The following is a 27,644-nucleotide window of genomic DNA, read 5'->3' on the forward strand; positions in this document are numbered from 1 at the left end:
GTGAAGTAAAGCTAAAGTTGTTTTGATCTTTGTTCCAGCCTTACTTTAAAGCCAAAAGTTATTTGTTGAAATGGTGACGGTGATGATGAATGTAGTTAGTTGGTACAGGTCCACTAATAAATACTCAGACACGCTGTATTTATTTATTTAATTATTTGTTCCTTTCATAAAAATGCAAACCAACATAGATTATGACATCAAATAATATCACAGTCCAAATGAAACATTTCTGCCCCTTAACCTAATAAATACATAATTGATGACCTCACCAGCCTTCCCCCGTCAGTCCACGTAATTTTCACTATTCTCTAATAACCTAAAAATGACAAATGAAAATTTAAAAATCACACCTCGAGGCGACTTTCTAAAGCATATAGATAGATGTATTTCTTCGCCCTATATATTTTTTTGAACCTTCAAATGATTTTGTTGAACATTCCATAACCATACACTGACAAAAGACTAGCACATTAGTCTTATAGTAGTACAAACTAGCTTAAAATAAAATGTTCTCCTGTCATCATCATCATCATCATCATCGTCATCGTCATCCTCACCCACAAATAATATTTTAACACACTCTGGCAGTGTTCTGCTTTTGGCTTTAAACATAACAACTAATGTTTGCCGTTCAATTATAGCTTTACATTTTAATAACCCTGATTTGATAAATAAATAATTTATATGATCAATGGTAAAAATATTGCTCTGTGTTACCACTTAAACACAATAAGTGAAATAAAGCAAAATAATAGAACAATATAACATTCTCAAGATGTTGCAAGATAAAACACACTTAGCTTTGTTCAAAATTAAAAATATTATATAAAATAAAAACACACCTTACTTTTTACAAGGAATCTAAACTCACTCTCAATCTCAGTAATTGACAATGTCACAGTTTTATTTAAATTAAATGATAACCTAATTGTAATAAATCAATATTTAAGTCGAAGCGTTTCCTTTTCAGTGTTTCCAGATAAAGTTTCTAAATCATCTCCTGCACAAAAGAAATGTGTCCAAAAGAAGGGTGTGGATTACATCCTCTTGGCACATTGCCAGGCCGGGCATCTTGGCTTTGACAGAGACGCACAAACGCGTGTTAATTACATTGTTCTCCATTCTCTGAGCTGTTCCTGCTCAAAGAGCAAAGACCAGATCATTTTTTTCAAATTTAAATGAGGTGTTATTATTCAGCTCACCAAAGTAAGCTGAATAATAATACTATATTAATATTATATTGGGACTGTTATATTTTTGCCCCCTGCCCCAACTCATTCATTAAATATTTTTCTATTGTTTTATTGATTTGATAGTTTTTGATTAGATTATGAAGCTCGCTGTTGATATTGGACGGTGTTTATGGGTTTCAAAGCAGAGGATGCACACAGGCAACATGAGGGCAGCTAAGTGGCTGCAGCGGTCCTCAGGTGAAGGCGGGAGCATCTGAGCAGATTGAAAAACAAAAAGTTGGTCACATGTTGATATTATGCAGCTAATTGTCAATAAAAGTGCCCATGTAACATTTTGTACTAGTGACTTTGACCCATAATTCTCTTTTTGGTAAGACACATATTTTGGTTGAGTTTTGTTAGATTTTTGTATTTTTTATTAAAACTCCCATATCATGCATCATTACAGTAAAACACATGGATATTTAAGTGGCTATTGTGTGAATGTGTCTCCATGCTGTGTGTGTTCATTCAGCAGCAGCTTCAAACACTCACTGGAGCTGCTAATTCACTTTCTTTTCCTCCTGATCTTTATTAACTACAGCAATAGTGCATTTAAGGTGACATCATTTGTTTATCACCTCACCCGTTGCGTCGCATTGGGTCACAAACATGTCAGATCAAGTCAAAGGCGATACGATGTCTACTCCCTGGGTGCCTACACTGCAGTGTTCACTGTGGAGGCATGGCACCAGCAGCACTTCCTGGAGGGGGCGGTTCATAATGCTGGTGATGTCACTAGCATTTGAACCACTCGTTTTTCAGAAGAGGGCAGAGAAGCAGCTCAGAGAGCAGGATTATTGAGGATTTCTCAGAGATGCAGACAGGAAGCCCAATAATACTTTGGAGGTGTTTTTGATAAGGATTTAACATTGTAACAAGGTTAAAAGCTCAAAAAAGTTGGTCTGCATGATATAGGACCATTAAATTTGTTTGTTTTTATTTTTAGTTGCAACTTCCAGACAACGATATAGCTACAATTATGAAAGCAAATTATCCCCAAAATATGAGATGCCCCACCATCAATGGTATAGTTAGCGCACTCTGAGTGCTCTTTTTATATTATTTTTGCACAAAACGTTGTTGGTGGACATTAGTTTATGACGTGTTTTAAACTTAGTTTAATGACACACGTTGCTCTGACCTCTGACCTACTGCAGAGTGCTGAAAGGAAGTCCGTCGCTGATGAAGCCGTCATTGACACGCCTCCAGAGACCAAGGAACCAATCAGAGCCCAGGAAACAGCTAGCATTGATGGAGGAGATCCAGCCAGAAGCAGCTTTCCTCACAATGAGTGCTCCATGGAGTCCAGCTCTCCCCCAAAGACCCCCTCTGCTGTCAGCCTGGCTGAGTCTGTGCAGTCAGCTGCTCACAGTGAGTACGAGTGCTCGTGTCACCTTATTATTAAAGCTACTAATATATACTGAGCTGAAGGAAATCCCTTGAGTCACAGCGAATGTCCGTGTCCCAGAATTCAGTTCACTGGCTCGCTATAGTCGGATGTAGATGTAGAGCAGACATGACCAACTGGCAGCCGGGGGCCTCATGTGGCCCTTGGTCAAATTTTATGCAGCCCCTAAATTAAATGTAGAAAATGACAGAAAAATACACAAAACAAAAGCAAAAATACATTAAAAAATAGAAAGAATTACAACATTGCAGGAAAATATAGTAAAAGACAAGAAAAACACAGAAAATACTCCAAAAACACACAAAACTAACAAAACAAAATGACAGAAAATTACAACAAAAGTACACAAATAGACCCAAATACAAAAAATGACTCCGCAAACAGTACTGGGCGACCGTGGCTCAGGTGGTAGAGGGTCGTCTTCTGATCGAGAGGTTGGGGGTTCGATCCCAGCACCTGACTATGTGTCGAAGTGTCCTTGGGCAAGACACTGAACTCTAAGTTGGTCCCAGTGGTCGACTAGCGCCTTGCATGGCAGTCCTGTCCCACTGGTGTGTGAATGTGAGAGTGATTGGGTGAATGAGCTGATATGTAAAGCGCTTTGAGACTGCTTCAGTGTGGTGATAAAGCGCTATATAAATCAAGTCCATTTACCATTTCCATTTACTAAAAAACAAGCAATACAACTACAGAAATATACAAAAATTATTCTGAAAAATGCAAAATGACAACACATATACACAATATGACTCCAGAAAACATACATTTTACAGGAAAAATACACAAAACGACAATAGAAATACACAAAATGACTCCTAATAACACAAAACAACAAAAATACACAAAATGACTCAAAGAAATATACAAAATTACAGAAAAAGACAACAAAAGTACATAAAAATACAAGAAAACACAAAAAACCCACATCACTAATAAACAAGCAAAACTACACAAAAGGACAACAGAAATGCAGAAAGTGCCTCATAACAAGCAAAACAACAACAAACATACACATAATGACAGAAAAACGCAAAATGACTATAAAAACTCTTTGTTGTTTCCTGTGTTAAAGCTCATATTGGTCATTATTCTAAATGCTGACTTGAATGTTGATAATGTGGCCTTCAGATCAAACTAACACATTTTTGTGGCCCCTGCTGTGATAGAATTTGTAGAGTGTAACAGAAATCCTGTGAATCACATCAATGCAATAAAACAACACATGTGCTCTGTGACAGGCTGCGGCAAAGTGAGGCCACATCGGGTCCAGAGCATGGTCTCTAGCCAGGACAGTCTGGACTCAGACATGCAGGGTACTGTGATTAGAGTCTTCTGCTGTGATCTCTGATGACATCACTCATCCTCTCCTGTGAATGTATTGTAGGTTATGACGGTGGCAGCAGTGACTCTGAGTGTGACAGCCCAACGCTGGACGAACACGAGTGTCTGTCGGCCCTCATGCCAGACTTCTGGCTCATTATTGACATACACCAGGACAGAGTGAAGGTTTACTCCCATGCCAGGTAAGATCAGCTGCACTAAGGCTCCTATGCCCCGGTCTGGACTTAAGGTTGTGTTGTTACGTGCTTGCAGTAGTTCATCATTTTTTAAAACATAATATATACAGTATATATATTACCTAACCCTAACTGAGAAACTATACAGCCCTGCCAAAAGAAAAGTTTCTTTCAAAATAAAAGACAAGTCCAACATTTATTTATTTTTGACCAGCTGTCTGCGACCCACCAGTTGAGAATCGCTGGACCAGAGTGTCTGTGATCCTGCAGTGTCCTGCTTTAACTCAGAGGAGACAGATGTTACACCCAGTGAAACAGACCCATTGGTTTCCGACACAGTTTTACATTTAAAATGTTCAATGCCTTATGTAGCTGATGTGACCTGAAGCCGATCATCATTTCTATAGATCAGTTTCTGACCCATCCTCTAATTTAAATTTCACCAACCTCTACATAAAGGACAGCTTGATTTACATCATATTTGTGATTAAACTGTGGCTTTACGTTATACATAGAATGAAAATAGTTGGACATCAGTCAGTCTGGACAGAAGTTTGACGTCTGTTTTTTTCTCACACAAACGACAAAGCGTTGGTCGCTACAGAAGCCCAAAAAAAAGCTGATCCAATGCAGAATTTACTGAAACATGATTCAACCTTTGATAAACAAACTACACCTAAAACTTGTTCTTGAAAGTGAGTTTTTCTGGGCTTCTTCTCAAGGTTTATAATTTGATTCTAGATTTCAGGAAAATGAGTTTGTTCTGATCACAGCTTAAAAAAAAGGACGAGGTGTATTCAGAACACTGGCGTTAAGTATATAGATATCTGATATAGAGCAGCTGATTGGATCCTTCAACATGTTCAGGTCCTTCACTGAAGACAAAGAAGAACTCAAGGAGAAGGACGAGGATCAGGAGCTGCCGGAGTATTTACAACTTCATCAAATGGTCGTTCGTAGGATCGGAGACATCTGCAGGATAGTCAACCAGGTATCACACCTCTCTCTCTCTCTCTCTCTGTGTCTGTGTCTGTGTGCGTGTGTGTCTCTGCTAAATCCCATAGACTTAGAATGGGTGCACGGGCACAATGCACAAGTCACGTCTGCATGTCAATGAGCCAAACAAGAGCCTCTCTGCAACTCATCCAAAACTGGAATAATGAAATGAATTAGTTGGTCTCTCAGTGCTATCGACCAGATTTTTTCGACAAAAAGAACCGGGGGTGCTGAACCCGCATGTCCAAGTGGGACCTTTGCGGCTGGATATGCACAAGGGTCAAGTGCATATCCAGGAGGAGAGGTTTTTCCCCTCACCTCTCCTCCTGTTGTTTATCCCTTTTTCACCTAAATATGGGGGTGCCTCAAATGGCTGCTCCGGTGTGATGTGTTCTTTCGCTGCAACTACAGTCAAATTCCTGGTATTGTTCTAAACTGTACCTGGTAAATAAAGCATTCTGATTCTGACGTCTGCAGACGCTTTAATGTGCATACACATTAAAGCGTATGCACACATACGCCACACATGAGGTTTATTCCATAAAGCATGTTATGTTCAAACTCTGAGTATGTTCAGGCTCAAATGAGGGAAACTCTGAGTATCCCATTCCAAAAAGCGAGGTATGTTCTTCTCTGAGTATGTTACCCGGGCAACATTGTCCGTGAACTAAACCTGGTCGCTGGCAGGTTTTATCAAAGAAACCCTGGGTTTCTACCTGGCTCCGCCCACCTGAACACCGTTTCTTAACACTTTAATAAACTTTAACACTTTTCTCTGAAACACATTAGGAACATCACACACCACAGATGTGTTCACATCATTACTAATGTTGTGTTGCTTTACGTCTCTTTTTTTTTTTTTTTTTTTTTTTTGTAGTTTTCTTTATAACATTGTAGATGTAGATCATTACTGAGAGGTTGATCTGCATTAAAACATTTACTGACGTCTGTAGTAAAGTTCACTGGATAAAAGCCTGTGGATAATATAAAGGAGGAGATGATAATTTAAATAAATCAACTTTTAGGCTCGATTGTTGTTTTCTATTGTTCTAAAGTTAAGTCTGTAGAGCATACATCTTTGAAGGTATGATGGCACAGTGAAGTGTGACGCTGCTCTTGAAAGCGATGGGTCACAGGTTCGCGTCCCACTACAGTGTTTTTTTTATGACATTTTTTAGGACGTTGAGAGGACTCTGGCGACAATATTACATTAAGATTTAATATAAATGATGTGATATGAAGCAGCAGCCACTGTCTTCATATCCAGTGTAACAGGAGGACTCTCTATGCAGACATCCTATGCTGCTACCACGTCTCCTCAGACACATTTTATTCATATTATTCACCGCTCGTCACGTCACTGAAGCAATAAAGTGATGAAGCGACCAAAAAGTGTGACTAATTGTGGGTGATTTAAGCCACTATAATTACTGAAGACTGAACGCACCTTTAGAACAGGCTCGTATTCATCAAACAACGGCTTATTTCACCCATCAGGGTGAATAAATCACTATCTTCCGTTTGGTTGTCATGGCAGTTTGAATATTCTTTGATCCATTGATGATGGCTTTTTATCGCGCGCGTTGCATGTAAGTAACCCAAGGTTTACATACTCACGGTTGATTGACCCACTTTATACCAGCTTTAATGGAATCCGATACCCAGAGTTTCCCATCGCGGGGTATGTTGACCCAGAGTTTATGGATAGACTCAGAGTTTATTAACCCGCCTTTATGGAATACACCTCTGGTTGTGCACCTAACAAACATAAATTTATCAGTCACACGTAGACGCAGGTGTGGAGTGAGTGAAGCTATAGCGATCAGGTGCGCTTCACTATGTAGCACCGTCTACATGACGTGTATAACGGACCACCATTTTAGTCCGGTTACAGTCTGTGCCACGACACCCATCCATAGAGTGGTAGTGACTGTAGTGTTACAATCTGAGTCGGATCGTTGCTGTGATTGGACAGGATTCAACACTCAAGTGTTTACATGTCACGCAGACGGTGCTACATAGTGAAGCGCACCTGATCGCTATAGCTTCACTCATGCCACACCTGCCACTATGTAAATTAGGTAAGTTTAGTGAAAGTTAGGCAGGCAGGTATGCATGCAAAGTGCATAAACAAAACAAGCTCCTCCCACACATTGTTCTTAAACAGGATTAGAACCAACTAAGCCCTGGCACTAGCAATAGCACCAAACAAAAACTTGGTTCTTGCAAAGCCGATAGACAGTTTTCACTTATGTGCACAAATGCAAGTGAAATACTTCCAATATAGAGCTCTGTCACATAGAGCTGTTTTTTATTTTGTGCATTATATAAAAAAACACTGCATAGCTGAAGTTCAGGGTGTTCATGATGAAGAGATTTGTGAAATAAATGTTGATCCACCCCCTGCCTTGTGAGCTGGAGATGGGCACCGGCAGACCCCCCGACCCTGAAAAACAGGAACAAGTGGGTCTGAAAATGGATGGATGGATGGATGTTGCTACAATACAAATAGTTGGATGTTAGTTTGATATATTTTGTTAAAGATTATTATTATTATTATGAGAAATAGATCTGGTAAATTGGAACATTTTGAGATTTTATTATTGACCATTTATTACCATTAAAAATTATTGTAAATTGTTATCGATGCACAGGTACAAAGTATCTGTTCAAATCCCTAACACTGAGACTCCTGTCTTCTTGCTGAGATAGAGGGAGGTTTATGCTAGTTGTGGATCAGCTTTTCAAAGTGTGTGTTTTTTTGTGTGTGTGTGTAGCGGATGCTGCTGCAGGACCTTCATGACAGTCACCTGTGTAACACTCTGCTGGTGGCTGAGAGTGAAGAGGACATCTGGAAGAACGTGTCTCCCTACAAGCAGAGGATGAACACCTCTGATGGTGAGTCAGCACAGGATTGGGTTGATGCTGCAGCGTGTTTTCCTCACATGTGAACTAAAGCTGGGCGATATATCAAAATTCACACACACACACACTGTGTGCAGATTACAGCACAGAGGAGAGCTACCAGGCCAGGGACTACCTTGCTGCCACCATGCACTTCATCCCGGGGCATTTTGCCTGTGACGTGGTTTGGAGCACCATCATCTACATTCATCCACGCCTCAAGATGGGACCAAACATGGGCGTCTCCAGAGGTGAGTCCACACAGTGCATACACACACACACACACTGAAAGCAACACATTAAAGCTGCTGGACATAAAGACATGATTTAGGCTTCATAGATCAATAAATCTAAGATCATTTCCTAGAAAACAAGTTTGTTTTGATCCTCACTGTAAACACTTGTTTTATTGAGATTGGGGGTACGTGTACTACAGGGGGCACTAGGGAGAGGGGGGGGGAGACAAATTAATAAATGAAAGCGTTAAAAATATGGGGTTTTATAATGTTTATTCCTTACAAATTATAATCACTCTGAATATTTCTAGCAAACTCACAAAACAACAACAAAATACACAAAATGACATTAAAAACACACACACTAGGTGAGAAAAGTATACTATTACCAGCAACACACAACACAACTACAAAGACACACTAAATGAGAAAAAAAACACACAAGATCACTACAAAATACACAAAAATAACAGAGAAACATACAAAATGACATAAGAAACAACCAAATGACGCCAAAAACACACACACTGAGAGAGAATAATTTAAATAATACTAACAACACACAAAAACAACAACAAAAACATAAGAGAAAAATATACTGAATAATGAAAAGAACAGACAAACAACAACAAAATACACAAAATGATGATAGAAATTATTGATTAGAACATGAACTGAAAATACAAGGGTCAGTCTTGGTCTCACATCAGGAGGGAGATGACCGTCAATAATAAAAACTATAGAAATAAATCTATTCAGGAGGCACTAAATACTGTTTCATTCACTTATTTACAAAATGAGATTTCTTTAAAATGTGTTCATTCCATCATTTTGATCTATAGTTGTTTTTTCACTGAATTCTGAACAAAATGTATTAGTCAGACATAAGGGGGTCCTTGCATTCCAAAGAAAGAGAAAGGGCCAAAAAAGTTTGAGAACCACTGCCTTAGAGTTTTTTTACTTATTTTATTTGGGAGCATGTCATGTGACCAACTCTATGTGGTTGCAGCAATGCAGGCTCTGCGCTCCGTGCTCAACTCCTTCTGTGTGGTGAATAGAAAGAACATGTTCGTCTACCAGGAACGGGCCACCAAGTCTGTCTTCTACCTCAGGTTTGTCTCTCACTGCACTGCTTCTCAAACGTCTTGTGTTAGCTTTCTGTTAACATCTCTATTGATAACATGTCAGTCCTTAATCAACTGTAATCAACAAAAAATGATTATCTATCATCTAATTTGTTTTTCATCTCTTGGTTACCTTGTTCGGCTTCCTCATCAATGAAAATATTTGTATTAATATTTTTGGTGTGGGGGCGTCTGAGCCTTTTTTCTGTCACTATACCCCTCGATTTTGATTTATTTTTAAAATGGTAAAATTATCTTGAAGTGACAGGTAGTGGGTAAACTTGTTATGAAACATATTTTAATAATTGTTAACTACTTGTGTGTATGCCATAGAACTGTAACATGGTTCCAGAGGTTCGTGTTTAATTAAATTGTAATTGACAGTTTTTATAGAATTTCCATGACAATTATTTCAAATCATAATTTTAATCACATAATTGATAAATAATTGCAATTATAACATAATTACATTTATGATTGTAATTAAAAACGTCTGTTTCCATTGTAATTGAGTTCAGATAATTTTTATTTGTAATAGTAATTGTAATGGAAATTCTAAACAAATGGTCAGTTACAATTTAATAAAAAGCAAACCTGTGGATCCATGTTACAGTTCTGTGTCTTACACACATGTAGTTATCAATTATTAGAATGTTACAGATCAAGTTTTCCCACGACCTGTCAGTGAATCCTCACACCCGTACAGGTGGTAGGAGTAAGGGGTTGTGGGCAGTTAGGTTATCATTTTATTTAAATAGTGATGATACAACTTTACAGATTAACAATAGAATGAATGTAACTGATGATTTGCACAAAGCGTTTATCGCTATTTCTAAATTCTAACTCATGTTCTACAGTAAATATTATAAGAATCAATCCACTAAAATGTAAATGTAAACATGATAAAATGACAACATACACACATACAATCATCACAACAGGCCTATAAATAATGAGCATACATGGTACACCAAAATACAAACTATAGACACATGCCACATGACCTCACAGGTCACGTGATATACGGCCCTCCGTCATGTTAGAAGAACAAGCCACCGCAGGAAACGTGTTGAAACCATAGACTGTATATAGCGAAGCAAAGAGCCCACAGCGATGGTCAACTTTTGCACTGTGTTTGGGTGTTCTAACACGGCTGGGCCTGGAGTACACAAGTCTTTCTTCAGGATACCAGCTGTGAGAACCACCTGAGTGGAAAAAACCAAGGCACTTTTTCGTAGAACGAGCAAAGGTGTGACTGATTCCCTGTATTAAATCAATCTGTTCATTGTAGCCATGTTGTTACCCTGATGAAGGTCCTTTGACTGAAAGCTTGGGGAATTAAATTGATTTATTTGCATTGATCCAGGGTTAGGGTTATTTTTCACACAAATTTAGATAATCAATCAAATAGCTCAGATTCTGAAAAACCAGCATTGCACACTCATATTACAGATGAATTATGAAAATTTAGCCTACTTACCCTGAATTTAACCACATGGAGTCCATTATGGATAAAAGCAGCTACTTCACAATCCAGCCACAAACAAACTGGTTGTAACTGGTTGTAAGCTTCCAGTCCTTTAAAACTTTTCATGTGATTCATTGTGTATGAGCTAGATGTAAAGACGAGGTCGTTCATAATGTCAGGGTAAGTCACTCATGGGAAATAAGACACATCTTCATTCCATTTATCAACAGGAACATTGTAGGGGTCATCCCCGCCGATCAGACCCAGTTTCTCCTTGTACCGACTTCTCTCAGCTTCTGGTAAAGTGTCAACATAATCCGTGACCTCCGACATATTGAGGCCAAATGGAGACGACCTTTGACAGTCGTTTAGCACATGGGCTGCTTTCAGTCAAATTAAAAAATAACGCTATTATTCAAGTAAACACACCCACGCAGATGCATCCGTATAGGCCGTCATCTTCCTAGATGGCGCTGGGTCAATGTGCCGTGTTCAACGACGCGGGCCACTACCTGCATCCTTACTAGCATTTTATTCAGGAAATGTGAATATTTTAGTCATAATTGACTTTAGGGGGAAAAATAACAATTGTAATTTAATTGTAATAGAGCATTGTTAATTGAAAATGTAATTGTCCCTGAAACCCTGCTCTTCCTGCTCCTAATAATCTAAAGTCAAACAGGGATCTAAGCTCTGTGGTGTGTGTGAAGCTACTGTTTATCTCTGCAGACTCTGTGAAACGTCACTGACAGGAAAAGTGTCTGATGTGGATGGACACCTTTACGTGACTCGTTCTGTTGGTTTGGCCCGTAGTCAGGAGCCTCTGACCTGTGAGGATCCCACAGTGAGTGAACACACACACAGACAAATGAAGCACTGGTGCTGGACATCGACTCACGCTTCACACTTACAGAAACAACAACGCTGTAGACAATTCAATCCAATGTTGGAATAGGCTGTGGCGTAAACACTGTTTCAAATGGCTTTAAACCTATAGCTTACTTGTCGTTTTATCATTTTAAAAGTTGGAAACTTTTGGCGTTATTTTGAAGCATTTTAGATCAGTCATCTGCTGTATTTCCATCATCCTTGGAAATGCGCAAAATTTAAATAGTTCAATAAAAACTGGAAATGGAAACACCTGAATTTTGAAAAAAAAAAAACACTCAAAAATCGTTAAGAAGTTTTCGCACTTTCACAAAGAGGTTTTTCAGATGTTTTATTGAAATGTTTCGCAAAAGCGCTATGGAAACACTTTTTACACAATTACACATCACAGGACGTGACGTACCTGGTCACATGACCACTTATTTTTGAGAAAACATGGCGCAGTACATGTGGACAGAAGAGGAGACTGACATATTTCTTAGCATTAGACTTAAAAGTTATTACTGCCACATTAAATATAATGACTTTTTAGAACAATATTATACCTTGGGGCATACGCTATGGTCAGAATATGACACAGTTTCGTTACAGTTTCTGAACAATGGCGGTGTGTAAAGCCAATGGTTGCTATAACAACAAGAAAAACGCCACAGAAACATTTTGTTTGCGTCTCTGAGCCAAATAACGACACTAAGTCAGCGTTATCCAGACATTACCTCTATGATATCAGTACGGGATATACACTTAAAATGTTTCTGTTCAGACGAAATTGGGTGGTATGCGAGGACCACTTCAAGCTGAGCTGCTATGAGAGGGATCTGTGGGCTAAGCTGATGGACTCGACATCACTTTTTGTTCGTTCCAATATATTGAAGAGGGCGGGTGTATCCCGTGTTTCGGAAGCCAATAGACAGTCGCTGCTACTCTTCTTTTTAATTGGTCAACTTAAACGCCATCATCAGAGCCTTATCAATATCTGTTTATTCTTCAATTTATCTCTTTTTCCTCAGACATCTTTATGCATCCAAAGTTGCCGCAAGGATGACCCGCCCAACACTGCCTCTGATTGACTCTGGCCTAGAGAATGTTGGTGCCCTCTTCAATACATTCGAGCTAGCAGAAAGTGCTGTCAAGCGCGCAGGAAGTTACCAAGATCGCTCAGAAAGTGACGCACGCATACACGCGTATACACGCACGAGAGTAGCCGCTGAATTCACCTCATAAAAGGACCACGAGCATGCACGTTTTATGTGTGCTGTTGTTTTCAAGCGTGTGGCTTTTTTAAAGTTTTGTGACGCCATAGTCATAGCACTAACCACATCCCAACTACATTGTTCCCACTTATTTCCTTGTGGCTAAATGATGAACTCTGTCAGGAGAACTTATCTGTTCATTTGGACACCGTCAGGTGCTGGTTCTTGGAGGTACTGGTGCATCATCCCGTCAATGAACAGATATCCTTTCATACAGCTTTCATTCAGTTGTTAGCCATATTTTACTTGCAACACCTAACTACTCAGCCATGGCTCATTTCAGCTCTGTTCGTTTGGCTAATTCTGATGCTGAGTGGGTGCAGGGAGGCATAGAAGAAGCTGGTAGTTGGTGAGGAAGGTGATATTTAATCCTCTCCTAACAAACAACCTGAATGGTGCACTTTATCACTGAAGAAGTGGATACACACGTCTGCTTAGCTCCGAGAGCCAAGAGAAAAACTACGCTTCTCACAATGTAAACAGACCCGTTACGCCTCTACCTCCCACAATGCACCAATTCGTTAAAGTGACAGGCCAGGCCGAACAACAACAGTGCGTCATATTCTGACTAAAATGGGGGCTCTCCATAGTTTATACTCCAAAATATAAAATCATTTTTTAAAAGGTGCATGTATTTTGTTTATTGGTAACACATTAAACACATTTTAAATACATTAAATCCTTTAATGTGTAAAATAAATAGTTTAGGGCCCAATATTGACCCCTGGAGGACACCACAGGTAATGTCCACACATGAAGTGCAACAATCACTCACCTGCACACATTGTTGCCTGTCTGACAAATAAATTAGTCGAGTAGAGATGTTTAATTTCCTTATCCGAGCAGTGATAATGAGGCATTTATGTTTGTCTGTAGAGAAATCTATGTGACTTTTCTGCTGTGTCCCTCCTCAGACCTCCAGGTCTTCTCTGGATGGTTCCCGCACAGTCGGACAAGAGGCTAAGCACGTCCTGCTGCTGGTGCATGGAGTGGGAGATGCAGGTAAAACTCTCGTCATTCTCAGCATTAGAAAACCACCACTACAGCAGCTCTCACAAGCACTGCAAAACTGGCAGAACATCAGTCCTTCATTGTAGGGGTGGAAACCTCACGATACAATACTCGATACAAAGCTCACAATAACGATTATCTCCCAATATGACGATACTGCGATTATCGATATATTGGTCAGAAATCAATCTCCAATAAGTGAAAAAATACAATTTTTATTTTATATCTCTGAAAGACAATAAATTGAAAAAGTGTCTATGAACAGTGACACTATTTTAGTGCAACATTTTTGTAAATAATTGTCAACATACCAATGTAAACAAATAAGTATCTCCAATAGTGCTTTTTGTAAACAAAAAATAGGGTCTTTCTCACCAGTGACATCATTATAGTGTAATATTCCAGTAAATAATATATTGGTTCCTTCAACAAACATTGACAAAATTTCTGCGAAGACGTACCTGTACAAAAAGCAGAAAAGGTTTTGAGTTATTTGTTTTTTTAAATCAATACTTAGCGTGAGCATATCGATAATCGATCGTGCGAAAAAATGTTGTGATATATCGTCGTATTGAGATATTGTCACACTCCTACTCCATTGTGTCTCTGGTTACAGAATATTAGGTGCAGCTAGCTCTAGCTCAGTAGATGTTTGTGTGTTTGATATCAGGGCTTCGCTCTGAGCCTCTTACTTTAGTGTCTCATGTAGATCTGTAGGTGGAGTCATTGTGCCTGTCTGAAGCTGTGCTGATTCTGATTTAGTTTTCGTCTTTAGACTAAAATGCTACTTGGTTCTACTCAAAAATTTGTCACAAGGATTATTTCAGTTATATTGACATATATGGTATTAAAGGGTGGATTCACTAAGATCTGAAATAAAGGGTGGTAAACCAGGTGCTTCCCTAAATCCTTTGGTGGTGCTGTTTCTTCACCTACTGTGGGGAATTCACTAACATTGCGGCACTAATAGTGCGCATATAAATGAACATTTTGTCCTTTCAACGTGGAGAGATGAGTGCACAGAAGCGCTGAATGACATTTGAAGAAGTTCAATTGGAGGCAGGTGGACTTCTCTGTTTGCTACACAAACATTTAATAATGTAGACATTAAAAAAACATCAACTTTAAAACCTAATGATATTTTTTTCCCCCTAATTTAATGTGGCTGCTCCGTCAGGTCTTGTAACTTTGCGCTGATCAGTTCATGGAAAACAGGCAGATTTGGACAGAAACCGTCCTATTGATTTGTTGATGCCATTGATCTGTGTTAATGCAGCAACAGTCTGTCAATCAGTCGATCTTCACCATTTGAAGATGATCTACTGAGCATCATCCAGCAGGTCTGAGCTCCAGAGCAGTGCTTGTCACGCACACTCTCATTTGTGAACATTGTGCCATCACTGCATAATTACGCAGCTGATCAGCTGATTCTGGCCTGACACTCAACGTGACACAAGAGTTTGAACATGGAGAGAAAGACACAGGAGTTCCCTGCAGCGGTGCGTCTGCAAAGCATCCTCTGCACCGCAGCCAAACTAGACTCCACACGTGCCGCATCGGGTGTCCATCTTTTTCTCTCGTTCACACACTTTACTCTGTATTTTCTCAATCAGTGGCTATTAATATTAACTATTGTTTTATTTAAATTATTTTCTGATACTCGAAAGGTTAACTGGAGCATTGTTTTCCATCTCTGCTGTGTTTTGTGTCAACATTCACTGCAGAGATGATCTGTGTGGGAGTTTGCACCTGCTTTTGCGTTGTGCTATTTTTGGCGCATAACACAGTCACTGCTAACCGTTCCAGATTTGATGAATTGCATTGCTAACAGTGACTATTTGCATTTCCTCCTCCCATCTTTTAAGCTCCCATTATGAGATCCACCTACTTTACATATAGAAACGCACTAATTGGATTGTGGGCGCATTGTGACGCGCAGAAGACGCGTAGTCCTGATTCCCTGGGGTTTGTACCCCTTGGCCATACCAGCCTGTCATTGCCCGATCCCGTTAGATCTCGGAAGCTAAGCAGGTCTGGGTCTGGTTAGTAGTTGGATGGGAGACCACTGAGAATTCCAGGTGCCACAGTGGGGTGGCAGTCACTTCAGTGGTATCTGTCATTGTGCCCTTGGGCAAGGCACTTCACCTACATTGCCTAGTATGAATGTAGTGTGTGAGTGAGTGTTGGTGGTGGTCGGAGGGGACGATGGCGCACTATGGCAGGCTCGCTTCCGTCAGTCTGCCCCAGGGCAGCTGTGGCTACAATAGTAGTTTGCCACCACTAAGTGTGGAGTGAAAGAATAATGCCCTAATTCTGTAAAGCGACTTTGAGTGTCTATGATAAAGCGCTATATAAAACTGATGCATTATTAGGTTCCGATGTCCCAGAATGGGACAGAGGAACCTATTGTTTTCGCTTTTATTTCGTTTTATTATTATTATACCCCGTCCGCCTTTGATCGCTAATTCGACCCCCTAAAAATGCCCGAAAACTCACCGAAATTTGCACGCACCTCAGGCCTGGCGAAAAATTTGATAATTTGGTGGCGTGAAAAAAAACGGACAGAAAACGCACGCTATGCGTGCGTTTTCGCCGCCAAAACAAACGATGGAACCACACGACCGCCAGGTTTGACCGATTTGCACGAAAATCGCCACATGTAGTCTTCGCCCCAGAATGAGCAAAAGTTACATTGTGACCCCGCCCAAAACCAAACAGGAAGTCAGCCATCTTGGGTCAAAGGTCAAAAATGGCGTTTCGCCCTCGAAACGCATCTGCGCTATCTAGTCTGAGGGGATTCATCCGATTCGCTTAAAACTTGGCAACACCACATAGGACCCATTGAAGATGAAAAGTTATCGAAAGAATTTTCGTATCTGTCACGGTTTGGTCGTGGCGCCGCCACAAAACTGCAATGCTAATTTTCGTTAGCACGCAAAAAATTCCAAATCTCCATAACTCTGACACACAAACTTCGATCAGCTTCAAATTTCACACAAAGGACATGTGCCCAAGCTTGGTCATGACTGCTTTGAAACATTTCCCATCATGCCTTGTGTTTCGACCGGTGTCAATTTAAGGTCATGTACACGGTTAGCATTTACAGGACGCCGTTCTAGGAAAAAGCTCATAACTCTAGAATGCAAAGTTCAAACTGCTTCATATTTGATACACATGATGACCGTACAGCCATAAACAAAACTCGAGAACCAATTTACCCATAATGCCTTGCGTTCTCAGAGGGCGCCGCTTCTGTGGTCGTCCTACACGAGCAGCTGTAGCGGACAGACGATATGTCGTGTTGACTTCAAAACACTGTAGGATGAACCTACACAGAGGGTAGCAAATTGCTATGGAAGAAAAAACAGGCTGTGATCAGTGGGAGGAGCCTATAATGACACACAAAATCCCTCGCCATAACTACGCCGTTACACAAAAACGCTTATAACTCTAGAGTGCAAAGTTCAAACTGCTTCATATTTGATACACACGATCACTGTCCAGAGCTAAACAACAAACGATAACCAATTTACCCACAATGCCTTGCGTTCTCAGAGGGCGCCGCTTCTGTTGTCGTCCTACACGAGCAGCTGTAGCGGACAGACGACATGTCGTGTTGACTTCAAAACACTGTAGGATGACTCTTATTTGATGGAAGCACATTGCTATGGCAAATAGAGCAGGCTGTGAAAAGTGGGAGGGGCCTATCATGACTCAGGAAAATCCTTTGCCATAACTACGCCGTTATACGAAAACGCTTACAACTCCAGGCCAATTCCCAAATCCCCAACAGTGGTATACGTGACCGTGGGTTACCGCCCCCGGCCGCTTCATCGGAACCTATGACGCCGCTCGCGGCTTTAATTAGGTTCCGATGTCCCAGAATGGGACAGAGGAACCTATTGTTTTCGCTATTATATCGTTTTATTATTATTATACCCCGCCCGCCTTTGATCGCTAATTCGACCCCCTAAAAATGCCCGAAAACTCACCGAAATTTGCACGCACCTCAGGCCTGGCGAAAAATTTGATAATTAGGTGGCGTGAAAAAAAACGGACAGAAAACGCACGCGTAGCGTGCGTTTTCGCCGCCAAAAAAACGATGGAACCGCACGACCGCCAGGTTTGACCGATATGTACGAAAATCGCCACGTGTAGTCTCCGCCCCAGAATGAGCAAAAGTTACATTGTGACCCCGCCCAAAACCAAACAGGAAGTCAGCCATCTTGGGTCAAAGGTCAAAAATGGCGTTTCGCCCTCGAAACGCATCTGCGCTATCTAGTCTGAGGGGATTCATCCGATTCGCTTAAAAACTTGGCAACACCACATAGGACCCATTGAAGATGAAAAGTTATCGAAAGAATTTTCGTATCTGTCACGGTTTGGTCGTGGCGCCGCCACAAAAATGCAATGCTAATTTTCGTTAGCACGCAAAAAATTCCAAATCTCCATAACTCTGACACACAAACTTCGATCAGCTTCAAATTTCACACAAAGGACATGTGCCCAAGCTTGGTCATGACTGCTTTGAAACATTTCCCATCATGCCTTGTGTTTTCGACCGGTGTCATTTAAGGTCATGTACACGGTTAGCATCAACAGGACGCCGTTCTAGGAAAAAGCTTATAACTCTAGAATGCAATGTTCAAACTGCTTCATTTTTGATACACACAATCACTGTCCAGAGCTAAACAACAAACGATAACCAATTTACCCACAATGCCTTGCGTTCTCAGAGGGCGCCGCTTCTGTGGTCGTCCAACACGAGCAGCTGTAGCGGACAGACGATATGTCGTGTTGACTTCAAAACACTGTACGATGAAACCTACACAGAGGGGAGCAAATTCCTATTGAAGAAACAACAGACTGTGGTCAGTGGGAGGGGCCTATAATGACACACGAAAATCCCTCGCCATCACCACGCCATAAATACGAAAACGCTTATAACTCTAGAGTGCAAAGTTCAAACTGCTTCATATTTGATACACACGATCACTGTCCAGAGCTAAACAACAAACGATAACCAATGTACCCACAATGCCTTGCGTTCTCAGAGGGCGCCGCTTCTGTGGTCGTCCAACACGAGCAGCTGTAGCGGACAGACGATATGTCGTGTTGACTTCAAAACACTGTAGGATGAATCTTATTAGATGGAAGCACATTGCTATGGAAAATAAACCAGGTTGTGAAAAGTGGGAGGGGCCTATCATGACACAGGAGAATCCTTCGCCATCAGCACGCTGTAATAGGAAAAAGCTTATAACTCTAGAATGCAAAGTTCAAACTGCTTCATATTTGATAAACACTATCACTGTTCAGAGCTAAACAACAAAAGATAACCAATTTACCCACAATGCCTTGCGTTCTCAGAGGGCGCCGCTTCTGTGGTCGTCCAACACGAGCAGCTGTAGCGGACAGACGATATGTCGTGTTGACTTCAAAACACTGTACGATGAACCTACACAAAGGGGAGCAAATTCCTATTGAAGAAACAACAGACTGTGGTCAGTGGGAGGGGCCTAAAATATCACTGGAAAATTCTTCGCCATCTGTGGTCGTCCAACACGAGCAGCTGTAGCGAACAAACGATATGTCTTGTTGACTTCAAAACACTGTAGGATGAACCTACACAGAGGGGAGCAAATTCCTATTGAAGAAACAACAGACTGTGGTCAGTGGGAGGGGCTTATAATGACACACGAAAATCCCTCGCCATAAGTACGCCGTTATACGAAAACGCTTACAACTCCAGAATGCAAAGTTCAAAGTGCTTCATATTTGATAGACATGATGACCGTACAGCCCCAAACAACAAACGATAACCAATTTACCCACAATGCCTTGCGTTCTCAGAGGGCGCCGCTTCTGTGGTCATCCAACACGAGCAGCTGTAGCGGACAAACGACATGTCGTGTTGACTTCAAAACACTGTAGGATGAACCTACACAGAGGGGAGCAAATTCCTATTGAAGAAACAACAGACTGTGGTCAGTGGGAGGGGCTTATAATGACACACGAAAATCCCTCGCCATAACAACGCCATATATACGAAAACGCTTATAACTCTAGAGTGCAAAGTTCAAACTGCTTCATATTTGATACACACGACGACTGTCCAGCCATAAACAAAACTCCATAACCAATTTACCCATAATGCCTTGCGTTCTCAGAGGGCGCCGCTTCTGTGGTCGTCCTACACGAGCAGCTGTAGCGGACAGACGATATGTCGTGTTGACTTCAAAACACTGTAGGATGAATCTTATTAGATGGAAGCACATTGCTATGGCAAATAGAGCAGGCTGTAAAAAGTGGGAGGGGCCTATCATGACAGTAAAATCTTTCGCCATTTCTTGGTAAATGCAATATCTCAGTTGTTTTTACACCATTTTACACCAAATTTGCTCAGGCCAATTCCCAAAACAGTGGTATACGTGACCGTGGGTTACCGCCCCCGGCCGCTTCATCGGAACCTATGACGCCGCTCGCGGCTTTAATTATTATTATTATTATTAATAACGCGTAGAGTGACGTTTGCACACGTTTTAATACCCATAAACCTTTAGTGAATCTGCCCCTAAGATTTTAGTCGACTAAATCAGTTACAGATGTCGTCAACTAATATATATTATTTTTAAGAGATTAAATTAGTATTAGTAACAGTTGTGTACACGGATGAGCATTCAGACCGTTGGTCAGTAGTTACTGACACACACACTGACGGGTTTTTCAGGCCCAGAAATCACAGATGAACTGGTGAAGGTTCTCAGGAAGCGTCTGGATGAAACCACCTTGGACATCATCACCGTCATGTTGGTCAGGAACTGTAAACTGACTCCAGCTGATGTGGAGGTGAGTCACGTCTGTGTTACAGCTTCACCAGGGTTGGTGTCAATTATAACTGTAATCACTTAACTTGTGATTGATAACAATTATGATGTCATTTTAATTGTAATCATAATTGAAAAAATGTTGCTGTTGTAACTGAGTTCAGATAAATGACTTTGTAATTGTAATTGGCATGGTAATTCTACAAAAACTGTCATTTACAATTTAATTAAACACAAACCTGTCTAACCATGTTACAGTTCCATGGCGTACACATACTGTATGTAGTTAAATATTAAAATATGTTCCAGATCAAGGTTTCCTGTCAGTTCTCTTGGGGATAATTTTACCATAATTTCAAATCAAGGGGTAAAAAGACAGAAAAAAGGCTCAGACGTCCACACCAATAATATTAAAACCAATATTTTTATGGATAAGGAAGTCTAATAATGTAACCAAGAGATGATAAACTAATTACATGATGGATAATATTTTTAGTGTATTTTACAGCTGATTTAAGACATGGTCAAAACTGAACCCTTATCATAAGAGATGCTAACAGAAAGCTAACACAAGAGGAAGGTTAAGGTTTATGGGCTCATTTATTAAAGGCTCAGTAATTGTGATGAATTGTAATTCAAACTTTAGTAATTGAGAACGTAATTGTAATTGACTGTCAGGGAGAAAATAGTCATTTTAATTGCAATTGGGAAAATGCCAGTCAACGTAATGGTAGTTGAGTTGTAATTGAACATGGATAATTGAAGACTTAATTGTAATTTAAAAATGTAATTGACCCCAACCCTGGTGTACACAGCTGAGCTTATGCCCTTTAGCCTTCAGTCCACTGTGATGCGACACAGGACAGACATTGACTGTGAGTGTCATGTGATCAGTTCATCCAGCCGTCAGGATCTGCAGCCACTGAGGTGATGACCTTCAGCCTGCCTCATTACTGCCTCCGCTGGCTGCCCGCGGTGGCTCACTACCTCAGACAGAACCTGCTCATCTTCCTGCACGTGCCCAAGTACACTGACAGCAACACGGCCCACCACTTTAAGGTACTGGTCTCACTGGTGTGCACGCACCAGGGATGCAACAATACAGTCAGCTCACGGTTCAATACGTACCTCGGTTCATGGTTCAGGTTTAAGAAAGAGAGCTACTTTTTTCATTTTAAACAGTTATATTTTACTTTGAAGCAAAACAAAATTCACACACAATCCTGTGTATGGTGTATTGTATGATGTAAAATAACAAAACTCAGAGGTGAACCTAATGGAAGTACTCATGTTACTGTAAATGAGTTGTTTTTATGGGTACGTGTACTTTTTTGAGTATTTCTAAATCAGTAATTTTGCTTGTACTTAAGTACATTTTAAAATAAGTAAACTAATTTGTTACATTTCTACACCCAACCATTACTGAGTAAATTATTACTTTTTGTTTCAAATTATCAATGGACATTGTGAAACTACAAAAAATGAAATAACCAGACAACAATCTAATGCATCACATCATAGCCGACCAATCAGATTCAACGTAATGCACAGCACCAAAACAGCATTGAATATCATTTTTTTTTTCTCAGCTTTAGAGTTCATGTATGTATCTATACTTGGAGCCTGAAAATTGTATTATTTTGAATTTAATAAAAAAAAAGAATTGTAGATTATGACAAACCTTTTATTTCATACAGATGCCTTTGTGGAAAATAAATGAAGGTCCAATTGTGGTAGATTTGGTCTCTTCCTTTTTAAGTTTATACATGAGATGTTTACTGTATGCAAGGGAACCGTGGTAAGATACCAAAAATAAACGTGGAGGGTGAAAGTAACTAGTAACTTTTACTTTGAGTACTATTTAATTGGGCTACTTTTTTACTTGTACGTAATTATTTTATATAGGACTTAGTTGTACTTGTACTTGAGTACAATTCCAATGAAGTGACAGTATTTCTACTTGAGTATGATATATTAGTACTCTTTACATCTTTGACAAAACTTAATAAAATACATATAAAATAACACTTTAAAAGGACAAGTTCTTAACCCTTGCAGCCCATATACAAACTAGGGAAATATTAATTCAAAAATAAAATTATTAACAAAAATGCATTATTTTCATATATTATTATTGAGAATTGTTGCACTCCTGCAGTCATCTCTGTTCTCTCCTGTTTCTACTGCAGCACCTCTTTCATCTGAATAGTGACACTGCTGATGGAGAAATCTACCTGTACAACAAACCTGGAGGACAGGGGACGGGAGGCAAAGGTGAACTCTAACCCTTCAGCTGGTGGTCATTTCTAACGGCTGCTGCTGGGAGAGAGAGCGATAGCTTTTCTTTGTCATGTGTTGAAACCTGACGTTGACTTTGGACCTGAAGTGTTGTCCTAGTCTGACTTCTCAGGTCAGCAGAAGTTCTTTAGTATGTGAAGGTTTCATTTATTCAGACAACTTTTTTCAGGAAATTTATTTTTATCTCCTGATATGTTTCGACTATCAACTGCCAGTCTTCTTCAGAGGCGTCTGCTGGTCGCTTTGATGTGTCCTTGACTTCCACTTAATAATTCCAACAAGGTCATCCTGTCTTCTTTTTGAATAATATGTTAATGTATTAAAACTTGAAGGTATTAACATATTATTGAAAATGAAGTGAAAAATAACTTGAACATCGGTCAATTATGAACTAAGATATGATTTTTTTTTTAAATTTCACCAATGGGGATTTTTGTATTTGTAAAACTGATCCAAATTCTGGATATTGATCCAGATCTTTCCCAAAATCTGATCACTTGCTCCTCATCTCGTTTCCAATATTTCCTGAAAATGTCATCTACATCTGTCGATCAGTTTTTGAATTGGACTGTTACAGACAGATAAAGGTTAAAATATCAAAGATACTCCAAAAACACACAAAATGGCAACAAAAGCAGTAAAGCACAATAAATAACAAAAAAAACCACACAAATTAGTGACAAAGACACACAAAATATTAACAAAAACCCACAAAACGACATCAAAAAACACAAAATAGTGATTAAAAACTCAAAACAACAAAAACACAAAATGACTTCAAAAACACACTAAATAGTGACAAAAACCCACAAAACACCAACTCTAACACATTAAATAGCAACAAGAACACACTGAATAGCCACAAATACACAATAATTGAAAACAATAAAAAAAAAGCCGTTCTTTTCCGTATTAATGCTCAGATCGGCCATTTTTCTAAACACCGACATAAATTCTCAAAATGTGGCCCTTGGATCGGACGAGCACGTTTTTGTGGCCCCGCTATGAGGAAAGTTGTCCGTCCCTGCTCTAGTTGTTGTTTGAAGGAACTGCTGATGTTGCATGTCTTAGGTTGTGTTCAGCAACAATAAACGAGTAAAATCACCCCAAGTATCGACTGTGAGTGACCTGGAGGATCATTAGGACTCATTAGTTGTGACTGTAGGAGGTTGGATTGAGGATTGTTTCCTGTTCGCAGCTTCTGTTCGGTCATGTTTACTATGTGTACTGTGTGTATCTTGTGTATTGTGTGTCGAGCTCACCCTTTGCTCTCTCAGGCATTGCCTGCATCGCCCTCTCGTTTGTGGACGGCCACGGGCGTCCGTTGCAAGTTAACGCTCCAGACTGTGGCTCGGGGCAGAGATCAGAGAACTGTTTAACGCCTCTTCATCCTCAACACTTCCATGATCTCACGTCTGTGGCTGTGGTGGCGCCCAACGCTTTCACTTCAGGTACAGGACACAGAGTGTGGGTGGGCAGCAGCTGCAGGAGACATGGACTCCTGAGTGTCCCTCTGACTGTTGTCGTCCCCCTCACCCCCACCACAGAGACGCAGCTCCTCGTGCGTTTTGACATCTGGGAACAAGGAAACATCAGCCCTCTTCAGCTGAGTGACAAACTGCAGGGGGCGCTGCGCCACACGCTGGCTGATGTGATCATGGAGCTGAGAGTGCTGCCAAACCCTCTCTGTGTCAGGGTTCCCTCCCCAGCAGCAACAGCTCTGAGAGAGGCTAAAGGTAAAGGTAGGCTCAGGACAAAGAGTGTCTGTCCTTCATCACAAGCCTCTGTCCGTCTGTCTCCCTCCACTTAAAATATCAACGATACATTAAATGATTCCTAAAATACACTAATTGGCTACAAAAACACACTAAATAGTGATAAAAACACACAAAATTATTACCGTAATTTCCGGGCTATAAAGCACACTGTTTTATTGGCCGCATTACAATAATTTAGCAATTTTTTCTTTTTTTCAAGTTATTTTTATTACCTTTTTCCAACAGTTTTATACAAATCATTTACATGTATACATTGAATGTAAACTGAGAAGAAAACAAAAAACACTTGAGGCCTTAAGTACAAAATAAATAATTAGGTCAAATTAAGTATTAGGAGGTCCGTCCAAATTCACATATCATTATAATAATTAATAAAGGGTTGCCAGATTGAGTAAAACATTTGTTCTTTTTTCTTTAAAGAATATTTAATTTTTTCCAATTGTAAATATTGCATTACAACTCTGAGAAGGTGTTGATGAGTAGGAGGGATTTTATTTTTCCAGTTCAGTAAAATTAGACGTCTGGCTAGCAACATCACAAAACATAATACATTACTTTGCGAACTGTTAATGTATACTGTATCTGTAGGTACAACACCAAATAATGACATTACTGGATCGACTGGATGTTTAACATTGAAAATGACTGACAGAGTCTCAATTATTTTGTACCAGTAGAAGGTGATGTACGGACAGTTCCAAAATGTGTGAGACAATGAAGCAGGGGCATAGCCACAACGTTCACAAGAAGCATCCACTCCCGGAAACATCCTGGACAGTCTTTGTTTGGAGAAGTGCAATCGATGTAGGATTTTAAACTGCAGCAGACCGTGTCTGATACAAACTGAAGAATAATTTAGCAATTTTTTAAGAAAACTCCACACAAATGCCGCAGCCTAACATAAGGGGAGCCCTTGAGGGTGCCCTTCAGACAACTCGGCCAGTCAGAACGGGCAGGTAGGCGGGCTGCTGTACTCGTTAGGTTGCAGGGAAGCGTCCGTGTTTCAACTGATGAGGTTTTTATGGTCACTGTTTACTGGAACCAGACTGATACACCACTTTGTCTGCTCTTATTACCGTGAACTACCGCGGAGCGATCGCAGCGAGTCGAGCTCTGAGTCAAACTCTGGCACAATGTTCACAAATGAGAGTGTGTGACACAGCGCTGCTCTGGAGCTCAGACCTGCTGGATGATGCTCAGTAGATCATCTTCAAATGGTGCTGATTGACTGACTATTGCTGCTCTGAGAATACGGACGTGATCGCTTCTCAACAAATCCAACGTGGTGATTTGGCAACTTCATGCTGTTATGTTACTCTTACAAACTGGCTGACTTTTACTGTAGACGGAGCAGAGATCAGAACAGCCTGTATCGGATCTTCGCTTCCTGATGGAAGCGTCTCCATCATCCTCAGAGTCCAGAGCACCGATCAATCCTGAACAAAATTAACGCGGTGACATTACACTGTTAATTCTTCTATTACAAACTGGCTGACTTTTACTTCATTAACACTTTCTGCTGCAGCAGCGGGCGCTCGCTCTGTCTCTCTCTCTCTCTCTCTCTCTCTCTCTCTTTCTCTCTGCATCGTTGCTATGACAATGCAGTGTGCATCATGACAAAATGAGTGATCAGAATGATTCAGTGCGAGCATGAACGATTTCATGTTAACAGTTTAATTGTTCCACCTGGTCTAATGTGACGGAGTTCAATTTTGTGGCAGCATGAAGCTTATAAAAACGAGAAAAATCCACAATTGAACTACGTCATTGTTTAAGCCTCAGGGTTCAAAGTGTGAGAAAAAAGTAGCGGCTTATAGTCCGGAAATTACGGTACATAAATACACTAAATAGTGATAAAAACTCACAAAACAACAGCAAAAATGTCTGTCTCCCTCCGCCTCAGGCCTGCTGAGTTTCTCTCCTGAGGGGAAGGAAGTGAGGGACGGCTCCCAGCCGCGCAGCAGCTCCCGGGTCTTCAGGAGCAGCCCCGCCCCTATCACTCTGACCCAAGGAGGGAGCGCCGGTCCAGCAGGAGGAGGGCCGAGCTCAGCCGAGTCCACCACACCATCAGGAAAAAGCACCCGCCGCAGCTTCTGGGACATTCTGGTAACCCCTGATAATTGATCAATCACATGAAATACATTGAACATCACTGGCTGAACTGAGACGCGTCTGTGTGTGTGCGTGTGTGTGTGTGCGTGCGTGTGTGATGGATTGGATGTGTTTAACCCGGTAGTACTTTTTTGGGTGTTCCCCACTTTGAACGAAAGTGAGACTTTCAAAGCCCCAGCTGCGCCCATTGCCCCCCAAATAATCCTGACAAATACATTTTCAATGTATTGAACCAACAGGGAACAAGTAACATCATATTTGATAATAAATCAAAAATAAAAACCAGATAACGCTAATCACCTGCATAAAAAAACACAGGTAATAACTAAACATTGTTTCCAATCTGTGCCAAAAAGCTTAAGAAAACAAAAATGAAATGAACTAAAAAGTGACATCATATTTCATCAATAAATTAAAACTCAAAAAACAAATGTGAAAGTGCAGCAGTCAAAAATACAAGAAATAACCAAACATTGTTCATAATATGACACAAAGCTTAAGAAAACCAAAAAGGAATTTAATGTTTTATGTCAGCTATTGAAAGTTTGTTTATTGTTCACTTCACATGCCGACGTAAATTATTATTTAC

General features: G+C 40.4%; 1 protein-coding gene and 1 pseudogene across 8 annotated transcripts in view; both read left to right on the forward strand.

Moving 5' to 3' along the window:
* Positions 1-27,644, forward strand: part of szt2 (SZT2 subunit of KICSTOR complex) — a 197,923-nt gene that overhangs the window by 107,902 nt on the left and 62,377 nt on the right. For 5 of the 8 annotated variants that reach the window (XM_028445251.1, XM_028445256.1, XM_028445254.1 and 2 more), the window contains 15 exons: positions 2,393-2,606; positions 3,882-3,956; positions 4,028-4,166; positions 5,028-5,151; positions 7,934-8,054; positions 8,159-8,311; positions 9,306-9,408; positions 11,618-11,732; positions 13,944-14,031; positions 20,771-20,889; positions 21,762-21,926; positions 23,057-23,141; positions 24,443-24,616; positions 24,713-24,907; positions 26,847-27,049. In XM_028445251.1, coding sequence (XP_028301052.1) covers positions 2,393-2,606; positions 3,882-3,956; positions 4,028-4,166; positions 5,028-5,151; positions 7,934-8,054; positions 8,159-8,311; positions 9,306-9,408; positions 11,618-11,732; positions 13,944-14,031; positions 20,771-20,889; positions 21,762-21,926; positions 23,057-23,141; positions 24,443-24,616; positions 24,713-24,907; positions 26,847-27,049 — 2,073 coding nt within the window. The remainder of the gene's footprint in view (positions 1-2,392; positions 2,607-3,881; positions 3,957-4,027; positions 4,167-5,027; positions 5,152-7,933; positions 8,055-8,158; positions 8,312-9,305; positions 9,409-11,617; positions 11,733-13,943; positions 14,032-20,770; positions 20,890-21,761; positions 21,927-23,056; positions 23,142-24,442; positions 24,617-24,712; positions 24,908-26,846; positions 27,050-27,644) is intronic. The other 3 variants (XM_028445253.1, XM_028445258.1, XM_028445257.1) reach the window with 2 other exon arrangements.
* On the forward strand, positions 16,013-16,130 carry LOC114462735 (uncharacterized; annotated as a pseudogene).

Source organism: Gouania willdenowi, chromosome 4, assembly GCF_900634775.1.
Source record: "Gouania willdenowi chromosome 4, fGouWil2.1, whole genome shotgun sequence".
NCBI classification, from domain to species: domain Eukaryota; kingdom Metazoa; phylum Chordata; class Actinopteri; order Blenniiformes; family Gobiesocidae; genus Gouania; species Gouania willdenowi.